The sequence below is a fragment of the Danio rerio genome, chromosome 2, assembly GCF_052040795.2.
Source record: "Danio rerio strain M-AB ecotype USA chromosome 2, GRCz13ab, whole genome shotgun sequence".
NCBI classification, from domain to species: Eukaryota; Metazoa; Chordata; class Actinopteri; order Cypriniformes; family Danionidae; genus Danio; species Danio rerio.
In genome coordinates this window covers 42,978,270-42,992,293 of record NC_141022.1, presented here as the reverse complement: position 1 = coordinate 42,992,293, position 14,024 = coordinate 42,978,270, and the positions used below count along the sequence as shown (strand labels likewise).

Here is a 14,024-nt window from a genome sequence, read left to right as displayed (position 1 = left end):
TTTGAGGCTGTATTCTAATGATGGATTCATTATCTATGTTCACCTACCAATGTGATATTATTATTACACTTCAGAGCTTAACAATGCTGGATTTAGAGGGATCTGGACCTGCTTTACCAGCTGAAGATCATCTTAGCCATCTGAGAAATTGGTTTTAAATGTGTGGGTTTTTTTTAAACCTTTGGAGCTTTTTTATTTTTAGTATTTTAGAGAGATCACAAAAAGTAATGTGAGTTTGATCAGCAACATAAACAGAAGCTCAATCACACTTGCCGCTTCTTGCAGAAGCTCAAATTTGCTGATGTGACACACAAGAGAGATTTTTATTGATTCTTGCATATAAAGTTACTGAAAACTGTAAACACTGTTCACTGATCAAAGTTTATATATGATTTCATAGCCTAAAATACATCTATTCTTATTATGTGTAATAAAATGCTTCCCTTTGATTGGCATTCGTTTATTGATTTATTTTTTTAATCTTTTTATGATTTTCTTGAAGCAGAGTTTGAAAAAATATATCGTGGTCTAAAACATTGGTTTGTGTGAGTTATACAGATAAAATATTCAAGACAAATATTATTAGATTGTAAAATCAATGGAAGTCAGTTTCATGCCTTCAGGGGGAAAAGTACAAATCTGTTAGTATAGTATCAGAAACAAAAGGTCCAAAAGTATTTTTCAAAAGTACACTTTTTTGGCCCTAAAGCTTTCAGAATGATTCCATAAAGTTACATACAGTACAGGCTTATACCCAAACAAAACATAAGTATACTTTCTGAAAATACTACTGGTGATACTTCTCTTTCTGTATCTTTCTTTCTGAGAATACAATGCTATGTTCACACCAAACCTGGAAAACCACGTTACTCGCTCTAATTTATCGCAGGGCGTTTTCACCTTAAATGAAATTTTGCTAACACTTTAACTTAAGGTGATGGTTACACATGTTCCATGCTCTTACTATAGTAGTCACAATGAATTATATTAATTAAATATTTTGTATATTAAACACACGTCAGCATAAAATAAAAATGTATATATATATATATATATATATATATATATATATATATATATATATATATATATATATATATATATAGTTACAGTAATGATAGTTCCTTGGCATTTGTTTAATATTATACAATGGTTTTAATGTTGTAATTTCCATGTGGGACCGGCTTGTTGCACAATAAGATAAATGAGGGAAGATCATTGCATTTATAAAAAGTTTGGCAGCAGCCATAGATAAGTGATGCTGTGATGTTTCTATAAATCCTCAGGCTTGCTTTAGCACTTTTGGCAACCTTGTCAATGTGTGCTTTTCTCAAAAAGTGGACCTTTTTTGCAGTCATACGCCTTATTTTGTGTTTAATTATGAGATTCAAATACTGCATTTTAGTAACATTTTTGGCATTATTTTTAACTTGTCAGATGGTCATCATAATTACAGTTTTTATTATACCAAAAATATCTCCTAAGGATTTATAATGAAGAAACATGAAATAATACTTATTTTAAAAACACATACACTACATATATGTACATATACTTTGTATATCATTAGAAAAAATTAGAACAAAGTTTAAAATGAAAAACTATTGTCATTTATTAGGCGAATAACAAACTGGCCAACACATTTAATTGTCCCCAGTCAGAATTTGGCTAATTGAATAAAATAAATAAAACATAAAAATTATTAATATTAATAATAATACTATGTACTTACATCAGAAAAAATAAATACAATCTACTTACTGTGTTTATAATGTATTTGAGAACACTTGTGGTGCTTTTGAGTTGGGATAGAGGTTGGGTTATGGACAGGTTGGGTGGCATGGGTAGGTTTAAGGGTGGGTTAAGGTAAGGGATGGTCAACAGTGTATTTACAAATGTAATTACAAAATTTAATTAGAGATGTAATTACACACATATTTGATCAAGCATAAGTACACAGTAAATACATGTATTCACACAATAAGTAAATTGTAACAAACTATTAATTCCTATGTAAGTACATATTAAATTAGGTCACAATATAAAGTGGGACCAAAAAAAGTACATTTGAAATTTTATGGATAACAACAATAGCTAAAATAGTATTCAAATCATTTTCAATATGATCTGCTTTTGGTGCCTCACACCTTTTTATCAGTCATTTTTTTGTTTCAAGAATAAGGTCCAAGATTTAGAATAAAAGTTACCTGTAAAATGTTTTCATTGTTTAAAAACAATGCAGTACCCCCAACAATACCCCAAACTTTCCACAGTTTTATGAGATGCATGGGGTGCATATTGAAAGGGCCAGACAGAATCTGCTGTCAATTTTTTTGCGGAGAATTGTGTATTGGAACTTTAAATTAATTATTTTGGTAGTATCGAAACTAAGAGCTTAATATATTAAATAAAAAATAATAGCTTTTAAACTTTAATTTAATGGTTACAATGCACTAGATTGACTTATTTGGTAAACAAAGCAAGTTTCTCATATAATTTATCTACTTAAAGACAGAAAATATTATTTTTTAACTTGGATTGTACATAAATCAAATCAACACTTTAATATTAGTCAATAATATTACTGAAATGAATTTGAAAACTGAATAAATATAAATTTACACACATTTACACAAGCTAATAAATAGACTCAATGATGGGCTAAAATCTGCAAAAAAAAATGTGTGGGGCTACATATTGGTACCTGAAATATGTATAACAAAAATCCTAAATAGTGATTTATTTAAAAATCTAGGGTTGTCCTTTGTACCTTATCAGTCCTTTTAATGTGCATATTGGTACATGAATGATACATAATGTATTAGAGTTGCTTTCGAGTTGGTGCCACCCGAGTGACATCTTTTTGTGTGTTCTTCTGACAGCACAAAAGAGAAAACTGTGTGCAAGAGAGCTGGTCTATTTCTGCAACTCAGTCTGGCTCTGTTACATGTGGTAACTAGGTCCCCGGTTCTGTTCTTCAAGGTCGGAGACATGCGGGTGGAAAAGGGGTCAGTAGATCACCTGCTTTAATGGGCAGAGTGTCTGTAAGAGAGTCCTAAAACAAATCCAGTCCGTCCACAGAGACTCTTCCCGGACATTACGTCTCTCTCTACTGTCCCCGTACAGCACAACATCCCTGCCAGCAGGAGCATTACATTGGCACACATAAATTAGCAACTATCAGCATATGCAAATGAGGGTGGCTGACTCAGTGTGTGTCTGCGTTCATGTGCTCGAGACAGGCGGTGACTGTAAAGTGACAGCGTTTCGATGTTCCTCTCATCATTCCACTCAGGTCTGTTTACCCAGCCGTAACAAGATGATGTTTGACATGCCGCGTGACGACAAGAGAGAATTTCACTTTGAAAGTCGGGCCTCTAACGGTTCTCTGGCGCTCCGGCTTTGATCTGCTAAATGAAATGCCTCATCCTGAGTAGCACATTAAAGGAACTCACCTCCTCAGATAAAAACGATGTGCAAATTTCATATCAATTAAAGCTGCTGCTCGGGGCTCGATGCTGAGATGACATGGCCATCAGTCACCTTAAAGAGTATTAATACGAGAGGGGTGGAGAGACTTGATGATGTGAAGAAGCCTCTTCAACAGGGGTAAAGGTGAGAGATATGAGAGCATGCATGGAGAGAGGAGCAAAGATAAGAGATGCGCAAGACAAATTAATGGAATTGATGAATCATGTCCACGTTGTCATGTCATGTGGAAGTCATGAGGACATAGATCTTTTAGTTCTGCGTCATGTTCCAGTTCAGTTCCTCTATTTTAATTCTTTATACAGTCCTGGCTGGTAAACGCATGCAAAAAGCTTCTACATGCAAGTCAAATTTGAATTGGTATTTGAAATGAGTTGGAAGGGTTTTGTGCAAGACTCCAACAAGCAAGAAAGAAATGCAAAACACTTTTTTGTGTCGTTTCTTTTTTGTTTTTATCATTCACTTTTAGTCACCACTGTCAAAAAAGTTATGGGAAGTAATTGGAGTCGTCACTTTGCTCTTTGGGTTTTGTGATTACGCCTTATCGCTTTGGTTGTAATCTGTTGTGTAAGATGTTGTAAAATGTTATCTTTGTGTTTGCCTAATCCTATTGGTTTCCGTATTGAGCTTATGTAACCCTTGACTATTTGCATAAAGTGAATGAAATAGGGCTCTATAATTTCTGCAATGCAGAAAACTGGCCATTTTTGTTAGATGCACCTTACTAGAGCCGGTTTGGATCCACTTTTGCTTTCACAACTGCCTTAATACTTTGTGGTATAGATTCAACAAGGTACTGGAAATATTCAGCATTGACACAATGCTCAATTGGTACTAATGGGCTCAAAGTGTGCTAAGAAAATATCCCCCACACCATTACACCAACCATTGTTACAACGCAGGATGGATCCATGCTTTCATGTTGTTGATGCAAAATATTGACCCTATCATCCGAATGTCTTAGCAGAAATAGAGACTCTTCAGACCAGGCAACGTTTTTCCAGTCTTCTATTGTCAAATTTTGATGAGCCTGTGTCAATTGTAACCTCAGTTTCCTGTTCTTAGCTAACAGGAGTTGCACCTGGTGTGGTCTTCTGCTCCTGTAGCCCATCCGCCTTAAGGTTCGATGTATTGTGCATTCAGAGATACTCTTCTGCATACCTTGGTTGTTTATTTAAGATTGTTTTGAGTATTTGATGGTTGTGCATGAAAATCCCAGTAGATGAGCAGTTTTCGAAATACTCTGATCAGCCTGTCTGGCACCGTGTTCAAGATCACGTAAGTCACCTTTCTTTCCCATTCTGATGCTCTGTTTGAACTGCAGCAGACTGTCTTGATCATGTCTACATGCCTAAATGCATTGAGTTGCTGCCATGTGATTGGCCAATTAGAAATTTGCGTTAACAAGCAGTTGGAAAATCTGTCAATAAATCTGTCATAAAAATGCCATTTGGAAAATTTTGGTTGAATGAATCAAAAGTAGTGTTACCTAACCAATATCAAATTAAACAAATGTTTACGAATAATAAGTCAAACCAATTTTTAAAGTATTTTGCTGTTTTAATTTGAGGAAATTATGTACATGGAGAAATTCAAGCACTTTTACTGCAACCCATCAAAATAAGTCAGATTTTTTACAGAAACTGTGACAGATCCTAAAAATACAATTTTATTACGTGCTTAAACTTGTTAGACTCAATAAGGTTCATGATTTAAATTAACCAATCATGTTTTTTTTGATTGCTAAAATGTATTTAAACCGTCAAAATGGAGCAAAGAAAAAAATAGAAATGTGAAAAAATAAATAAATACACTTTTAAAAGAAATCTTTTGTAAGGCCCTGTAAATAATATTTACAATAATATTTTTCAATTATTCCTAGTGGTTATATACAGTACACAGATTCAACTTATGGTTTTTTTTCTGTCCCGGTTTGTATGATGTTTGTGAAATGGAAACATAAGACTTAAACGAAGAAGTGAGCAGTTCCAGGACTGAAGCAGTACATCTCCCCTAATTCAGTCTTCAAACATTAATTAAACTTTACAACCATTTCTGACTTTGACATATTTACAGTTCGCTATGAGGTCATGCTGAAAAAGTAATGTCCTGTATCCAGGGGTTATCCATGGGAAACTAATTTCAGTAGTGTATCGTTCACATGCAGTCCGCCTTGTCGACTGTGATTAGGAACGACAGCGAGTCCTCGACCAGTTTGCCTCTCTAGAATCCTCTCTCTCATTTCCCTTTCTCTTCGATTCCACTCCTCCTCCATCCTGCAGTACATATGTAAGGAGAAGTGCCATCCACCATTCTCCATTAGCATGTCCTCTGCCCGATCCAGCAGACTGCACACCTGCTTTCTGTCTTGCGATGTTTTGTTGTTAAGAACATGATACCTGTACCTGCACTTCTCCATCAGCCACTGGAGGTCGGTCCCAGATGCCTGAATATAGTCCTGTATGCTGTCGCGCAGACGGTCACCCAATGTAAATACAATCATAGTATGACGCCACACACCCTCTGTGAGGATCTCCATACGTTTCTTAAGAGCAGCTCTTTCGGAGTGGCTGAAGTGCAGAAGGGGAATGACTAGAAGGAGGACGTGGGGTCCTGGCTCACATAGCGAGAGGGCATTAAATAGTTCCAGTTTCTCCTGTTTGGGGACCAGGTTCTCATCAGAGCCCCATCCACAGGCGTCTACAACCATCAGGTGTCTGCCTTCAGATTCTCCATGTGCTACAGCACTCTCCGCTCCACCCCATGTATTAAATACCTCCTTTCCCAATATTGTGTTGGCCGCAGAACTCCTTCCTGTTCGCTTTTGACCGACGATTAGCAGCCGTAAATCTGGGGTGATGTCATTGGGGGCTGTTGGAAGACAACAAATCAATGGCAAATTAGATGATTAAAATACTCCTCATTTTACAACTCCACTAAAGTGAAATATTTGAGTTTTAGCAAAAGTTTCTTGATTATTAGACTGGAATGATAGTATAGTTCCTATAGTTGATGTGATAGTAAACTATAGTTCCTATAGTTCTATAGCATAGGCGTCAAACTCAGTTCCAAAAGGGCCTCAGCTCTGCACAGTTTAGTTCCAACCGTAATTAAGCACACCTGATCAAACTAATTGAGTCCTTCAGGCTTGTTTAAAAACTACAGGTAAGTGTGTTGGAGCAGGGTTGGAACTAAACTGTGCAGGGCTGCGGCCCTTCAGGAATTGAGTTTGACACCCCTGTTCTATAGTATAGTATAGTTTCCATCGGTCTCAGTACATAATGTAGCTACTGTACAGAAGATAAGCTTTGTAGGAAAGTTCGGGATTTTCGATAAAAACTCCTTGGCCATTTTTGAACAGGGTGCTAATGGTCTAATCCAATTCATTGATCTATGCTAAGCTAATCTAAAATTGCTTTTGTCAGACCGGGAGAATAGCTATATGGATTAAAAAACGGTTCAATCCAGGAGAGTTGTAAAATGATCCTATTGTATTCAAATGATATTGTAATATATTTTGGAGGCAAACAGGGCTGTAACAGCATTGAGCACTTTCAAAAACATTTTAACATTTACATCCTATTGTGTTTAGACAGGAAAAAAGGTTTGAAATTTTTTTTAAATAAATTTAGTTTAGTTTTTTTTTTTAACTACATTTTCAGCTTACATTGGTATTCAACCAGTGGTTCGTTACATTTTGTTATTAATGAATCGTTTATTTTAGTTTTCCATTTCAGTTAACATCTACTACTTCATTTCAAGTAATGATGGTTTTAGTTAAAAAGCATGTTTTTATTCATAAAATCCCAAAAAATTTCACTCAAATCAAGTAGAAATTAGTATTTGCATGTATTGTGACAAAAATGAAATCAAACATAACAGTCTTACCATTATTTAACACATTCCTGTTGTCCATTATTCAGTGTTTTTTAGTATTATAATGCAGTCCATCTGACAGGTAGAGTCCTCTGAGCGCTCAGTACAGTGTGTGCAAGTTAGTCACTGATCCACTTGTTTCACATGAAGAGGGAGTGATCAGAAATCTCCTCCCACTTCTGCTTTCACATTTACAGATCAGCTTTTTAAAATTCCCCTCTCCCTCATAGTGTGGTTTGTTTATGTTATAAACTACAGGATTGCTTTACACCTTTATTATTATAGTGTCATGGAAATCAGGAAATGCTGAGTACTGTAGATTGTTGCGTTCTTCAGAACTGATTAAACGTGAAATGCTTGTTTTGATTTTAAAGTCACGTTGCTCAGGGCCACGTGGAAACACAGTGCCAAAACGTGAGTGAAATGCCTTCTCTCAAGTCAGACAAAATAAACACTGAGCCTAATTCATGAACACAACAGAACGGATATTAAGACTATTAATTCTGCAAATCATCACTTTCAATTGAGTGGAACAATGGGACAGTTTATGTAAGAATGGATTTAAACATTCTGCTCATGTTTCATTAACAAGGACCAGTGTGTGAAATCTCACTGTGATTATTTTTCATTCACTATAAGGATATTTGAACAACAGTAATATTGTATAATTTGGGTGTGAATATTAAAGGTTGTATAAAACTTGTTCTTGAATGCTCTATAATAGATTTTCTTTGTACACTTTGTGGCTTTTATTATTAATTATTAATAGAATAATTTATCTGGATCCCAAATTATTGTGTTTTGTACTTTTAATAGTGCTCTGATACACAATTCTAGCTTATTTATTGAGAATGAAGAAGAGAAAGCTACTATTTAATTGTCATCAATTGATGAACTTTAGTTTTTCTTTTTTCTTTTTTATACAGTTAATTTAAACAGCTTGACACAGAAAAATCATAAGCTTTCATGAAGTAAATACAACTTTCTTGTGATTTCTCTTAAACTTTGTAGACAAAAGTTCAATTGAATTGAATAAAATTTTTATTAGACAGATTTTATACAAACTATACAAGTGTCCCATACATTTTGAAATAAAACCATCGAGATAAAAACACAATAAAGCCCTGGGCGTGTTTCCATTGTGGTCTTGCTGTTAAAAACAAAGTATGGCTGAAAAATACAGTAAATGCATAAACCGAACAGTTCCTCCACATTTTAAAACAGGAACAAAATTATTTAGAATGCATTAACATAAAAAAAATAATCCACCATGCAAACTAACTATCCTCATCAAACAATCATCTTTTGATCGCTTTTTTTGAACCTCCTTTAGTCTTTTATTTCCTTGATTGATTTTGGTTATTTGTTCCATATGATTGCACTTGTACATAAAAAAAAAAAAAAAAAAAAAAAAAATTTCCCTACTACACTTCTAAATACAAAAATAAAAAAAACTAATATTAAAATCCCAGTCCCCTAGTACTATATGAATGCTGTTTCCTTGACATTTAAAAATATTGTTCACCGATTAACTAGGAACCACATTATAAAACATTTTACGTATCATTTCCAATTTTTAAAAACATGCTCTTTTATTTACGGTTAACATACAAAATTATTTAAAAAAAACTTTTTTTAATTAAGTTAAAAAAGAAAGAAAAACAAATATGTAATGCAATCTTTGTGACATTTTAATTAATTGTTATTAAGCTTTACGATTTTTCAAACAAATTATATATTTTTCAGACTTTTGGTCTTATAAGTTGTTGATTGTTGTATGTAAGTTGCTGATTACACAATTTTTGTGTATTTATTTTTGTATTAATGTTTAAGGGAAAGCATATATTTTAATTGTTTTAGCTGATCACAATTTGTTTTGATCACCTTTTTTCTGTTAAATTGTCCATTCAGCATCTTGTGATGTGAATGAAATAAAAACAGAATAAATCCCAACATATAGGCTCCAAATTATTGTCATTTCCTAAAACTACATGCAATAATTGTTATGCATTAGTCATGAGTAGGCTCACACGGAATATTCGCAAAGAAATCCACAGATTTCCGCTGATTTTTTAGCCCATCATTAAGTCTTCTTATTTGCTTGTGTCAAGGTGTGTAAATTTACATCTTATGTATTTTTTTTAATTCACTAATATTATTGTGATATAATAACACTACAGTAATGTTAAAATGTTCAAATGATTTGTTTACAATACAGTTTGTAAAGTATTATTCTCTGTCTTTTAGTAGAAATATTATATGAGAAACTTGCTTTGTTTACCAAATAAGGGGATCTGATTAGTTTTGCATTGTTAACATGAAATAAAAGTTTAAAAGCTATTATTTTTATTTCATATGTTAAGTTTTTAGTTATGATACTCCTAAAATCAGTCAGCATAAATCTACAGATTTTTTTTTTTTTTTTTTTTACAAAATTCTCTCCAGGAATAGCACAAAAATGTCTGCATATTCTGTCTGGCCCTAGACATTAGATGTATACATTGATAATTACAATAACATAATAATTATAATAATGTTCAAAAGTGATTAAAACGTTAATATTGTTAATTTAATGTTGCTGTGATATGGCTTTTAAAAGGATATTTAAGGCAAAGCATATTTTAGCCATCACAACTGATCACCCATTTCCTATTGTTTTTATATTATTTATTTTATAGTTCATTTAATTGGTCCCACTTTACAGTAAAGTTTCATTACCTAATAATGAACAATACATATGCAGCATTTATTAATCATAGTTCAACATTTACCAACACAGAATTAAAATCTAAATTCATGCTTGTTAACATTAGTTAATGGACTGAGTTAACATGAACTAACAACTTTATTTTCATTTACTAACATTAAAGAAACGTGAATAAATATTCTAATTATTATTGTTCATTGTTTATTGTTTGTTTGTATTATTAAATACATTACTGTTGATGAAAATAACTTTACTATAAATGTTACCATTTGCTTCATGCATCAACCTGGGACGTGAAAGAAATGATAATAGCATTATTCCATTTACTGTAGTCTCTAAATAAAATGATGTTTCTAAAACTGCATGAAAATCAATTGAAAAATGTGCTTTAAATAATTTGTAATTCAAGTATAGCTAAGTAAAGCAGTAGTCATGGGAAATGTAGAGAAAAAAATATATAAAAACTAATTATATATTTTGCTTCATATTTAAACAAAAACCGATTGTCTGGATGTAATTGTGCTTTACTACTAAAGTCACTGGCGATAAGGAACTAAATGCCAGACTTAGCTCACCACCACATATTTCACTGCTGTAATTGCTACCAAGAATTGAAACTGTAAACACCAAGTTATAGTTTGTTTTACAGCTGTGTTGTGTTTTTAGGATTACTTCAGCATACTTTTCCACTTTATGAGAGCTTTTTCTCACTCGTAGCTTGTAAATGATTACCTAACAGTCGTGCAGTCCAGTTGTAAGATCTCGTGGCATTGTTTTGATTTTTTTAAACTGCTGTGTTGTTCCTCTGCTCACTTCCCCATTTCTTTATGGTCACTTGCCTCTCAGCATTACAGTAACTTATCTAAATTCACCCCAAAGGAGGATTTGCACACCATATGAAGCACAAAGAGTGAAGTGATCTGTAAACAGAGGCCTGTTGGAGGAGCATCTGAGCTTGAATGACTCACGTCTTTAGGAGCAGAAAAACTGTGAGGAGGGAACAGATAAAAAGAGGATATGAGAGGAATAAGGAATATCTGTGGGTTGTAGCTCTGAGCCGAGACACATGACAGTTGTTTCCCAGCATGCAATGCTCTCACTTTGCACTCTGTTTTTTGAGTTTTTAGGATGCACTTTAAAGGGGACATATCCTGCAAACTTGACTTTTCTCAAGTTTTAATGCTTTAATCGGGTCCCCGGTGCATCTTCCAACCCAGAAAACATGAAAAAAGGACAACCTAGGAAATTTGTTTTGGTAATTCTTATTCTGCAAGCATGTAAATATGAACTCAGATTTCTTTCCTTTAGTGACGTAGCACCAGATCTTATCATATTTATCCACCTCTTAATCTTTTGTCAGCAGTCAGTGTGCTGTAGCAGCTAGAGATTTACAGTGTTGGGCAAGCTGCTTGGAAAATGCTGTGAGCTAAGCTCTTAGTTACTCTACTTAAAATATAGCTTAACTAAAAGCTACCCCCTGGGACATGTAACAAGCTAAACTAAAAGCTACACAGCTAAAGTAGCTTACTGTAGCTACATCTAAGCTATTATTATTATTATTATTATAATTATTATTATTATTATTATTATTATTATTTTCATTTTTAAATCTAACCAACCTAAATGCAAGTCAGTTTTGTCTTGTTGATCAATAACACCGCCAAAGAAGCATATGCGACATAATTGATAAGTTCAGTTATTTACTGCAATTTTTATGCTGTTACAAACAGAAACAAATTGTACTAGTCTGCAAAAAAAAAAAAAAAAAAAAAAAACTATTCCAGAAATCCTGTTGCACATACAAAATACTATAGTAATGTCTAGTAAAGGGAAACATGTAGGAAGGTATTTAATTATATAACCCTTATTTTTCGTATTGCAACTGTAAATGTACCACAGCATATTAATTGAATTACTTCCCTATAGTATGGTTCAAAAACACTATAGTATTTTAATATTTTAAATGCTGTATTTACATTAAATTACCATATATTTTTTTTCATGTAAATGCACTTGGGGACATTCGCTGAACAAACAGTGAACACATTTAAAACCAATTCAATTCTAACAAGAGCACAGCTATAGAATTAACTTTAAAAACTGCACCTCTCGAAGTATGATCCTGCTTTACAAAAAATTAGTCTACAGTAATCTTTCCATCAAGCAAGTTTCTCTTGTCAGCCCAATGATTGATTGGCGACATCACAGACTAGAGCGAGAGGTAGCAGTAACGCACCAAAAAGGTTTGCTTTTGACCACTGTAAAACACTAAAAAGAAGAATTTGCCATTCTCACCATCATATGGATTTACTTTTATCGGCCAGACACTGGCTTCACAGCTCCACGAATGGCAGTAGTATCACTTAATGATCCTTGATCAGTAAATGTAGCTTGTGTGGATGCTACTGCTCTACTTGCTTAAAATAATAGCTTCGCTACTGAAAAACTATTAGATTTAAAAAGTAGCGACTCTACCCCGCCAACACTACTGAGAAATGACGCTACTGACCAACACTGAAGGTTTATAATGCCAAAATATATTATAAATGTTCTGTTGTTGGATGAATCACTGAACATGAATGCACACAGACTTCCGAAATTTGAGCCAATGAGGAAATAGAATTTTTATTTCAGCAGAAGAATATTGGTAAAGTGCTACACTGTAAAACTCAATAAGTTAAGGCCACTCAAACTGTTTGAGGAAACTGATTGCTACAAACCATTGCTACAAAACTAATATATGAGTACTGTGAACTTACTCCATTTAAGTTAAAGTAGTAACGTGTATAAAGTAATTTACAGTGTATACTTATATATTGAAATTTTCAAACTAGGATCAATTCAACCAGTGCTACATGCTCAATTCATTTACAAAACAAGGATCACTTCTTATTTTGAGAATGTTCTCAAATTTTCTTTGTGTATGTATTGCTAATGTGGCTAAAGTTACTAGTGTCACTGAGAAACCAGAACTTTCGTTAGATTGATCTCGATTATGCTCACTGCCAGCATATTTCATAAAAGCACATTCTTTTTTTTTCTTTAATAAAAGGTGAAAATTTACTAATAGTGTGATGGGTGTTTGCAAAATAGTTAATGAAGAGATCCAACTTTACTTAAAAACAACTACATCAACGTATTCTCTAACCATTTATTAACATCCTGGTTTACAAGTTGTAACTTCCTCTTCTCCATGATTATCTATGTTTCTATCCACATATTTAAATGCTCATTTAAGAATAAATCATTTAGGAATATCCTATATAAAATGGTTCATGGCAATGTCAGAATGTCCACACATTTTAAAAGTGCACATAAAACATACAGTATGTGCAGAACAGTGTAGGATAATCCAATTAGAGTAGGGTTATCCAATTAGAAAAAATGCCAGATGGAAACACATTATGTTTGATCTTCTGTGGTGCAAATTGTTGTTTAAGATAAAAGGCACAAATTGGCTTCTACCACAGCAAATTCCATTTTTGGGAGAGATTTTCCACCAGTTTGTCAGTGACCATTTTGTTTTTGTTTTTTGGCTCTTGACTCATTAGATTGAAATGGTACTTTATTTGCAAATGTGTATGCGATATTCCAGTTTCGTGCTTAAACCTATTGTACTTTGAATAGAAACTCATCTATTGGCTGACATTGGTTTGAACACGTAAGGCTCTGACCTACTACTGGTCGTCTCTGGCATTTTGGTTGTGTGAAATTCACTTGTTTTGTTGTTTTTGTCAGAATAGCACGTAAAGAATTCACTCTTCTCTAAAAATCAGCAGCTCATTTGCATTTAAAGGAGCTAGTGTTGTCATGATACTGGGTTTAAAACATTTGTGCGCTGTTGGGCTTGGCAGCTTTTAAAGGCTCCAGTGTCCCTGTATCTGGGTTTGCACAGTGATCTGATGACCTTCATGGCCAATCACAGTCATTTCGGTTGAACACAATAGCCAAT

The 14,024-nt window shown here is 33.6% G+C and overlaps 2 protein-coding genes across 3 annotated transcripts in view; one reads left to right on the top strand and one right to left on the bottom strand.

Annotated features, from left to right (window-relative positions):
* spsb4a (splA/ryanodine receptor domain and SOCS box containing 4a) overlaps positions 1–14,024 on the top strand; it is a 135,914-nt gene that overhangs the window by 98,507 nt on the left and 23,383 nt on the right.
* Positions 5,029–7,412, bottom strand: zgc:136870. The gene is made up of 2 exons (NM_001039833.1): positions 7,378–7,412; positions 5,029–6,360 (listed from the first exon to the last, which is right to left on the bottom strand). Exons 1-2 carry the CDS (start codon positions 7,403–7,405, stop codon positions 5,612–5,614), a joined length of 777 nt encoding a protein of 258 aa, NP_001034922.1. The 5' UTR covers positions 7,406–7,412; the 3' UTR covers positions 5,029–5,611.

Bases quoted from the DNA above. Each gene is read 5' to 3' on its own strand.
- zgc:136870 (NM_001039833.1), bottom strand. From the start codon at position 7,405: ATGGACAACAGGAATGTGTTAAATAATG. The intron at 6,361-7,377 runs GTAAGACTGTTA...GTCTTCCAACAG, and splicing joins CAGGAATGTGTTAAATAATG to CCCCCAATGACATCACCCCA.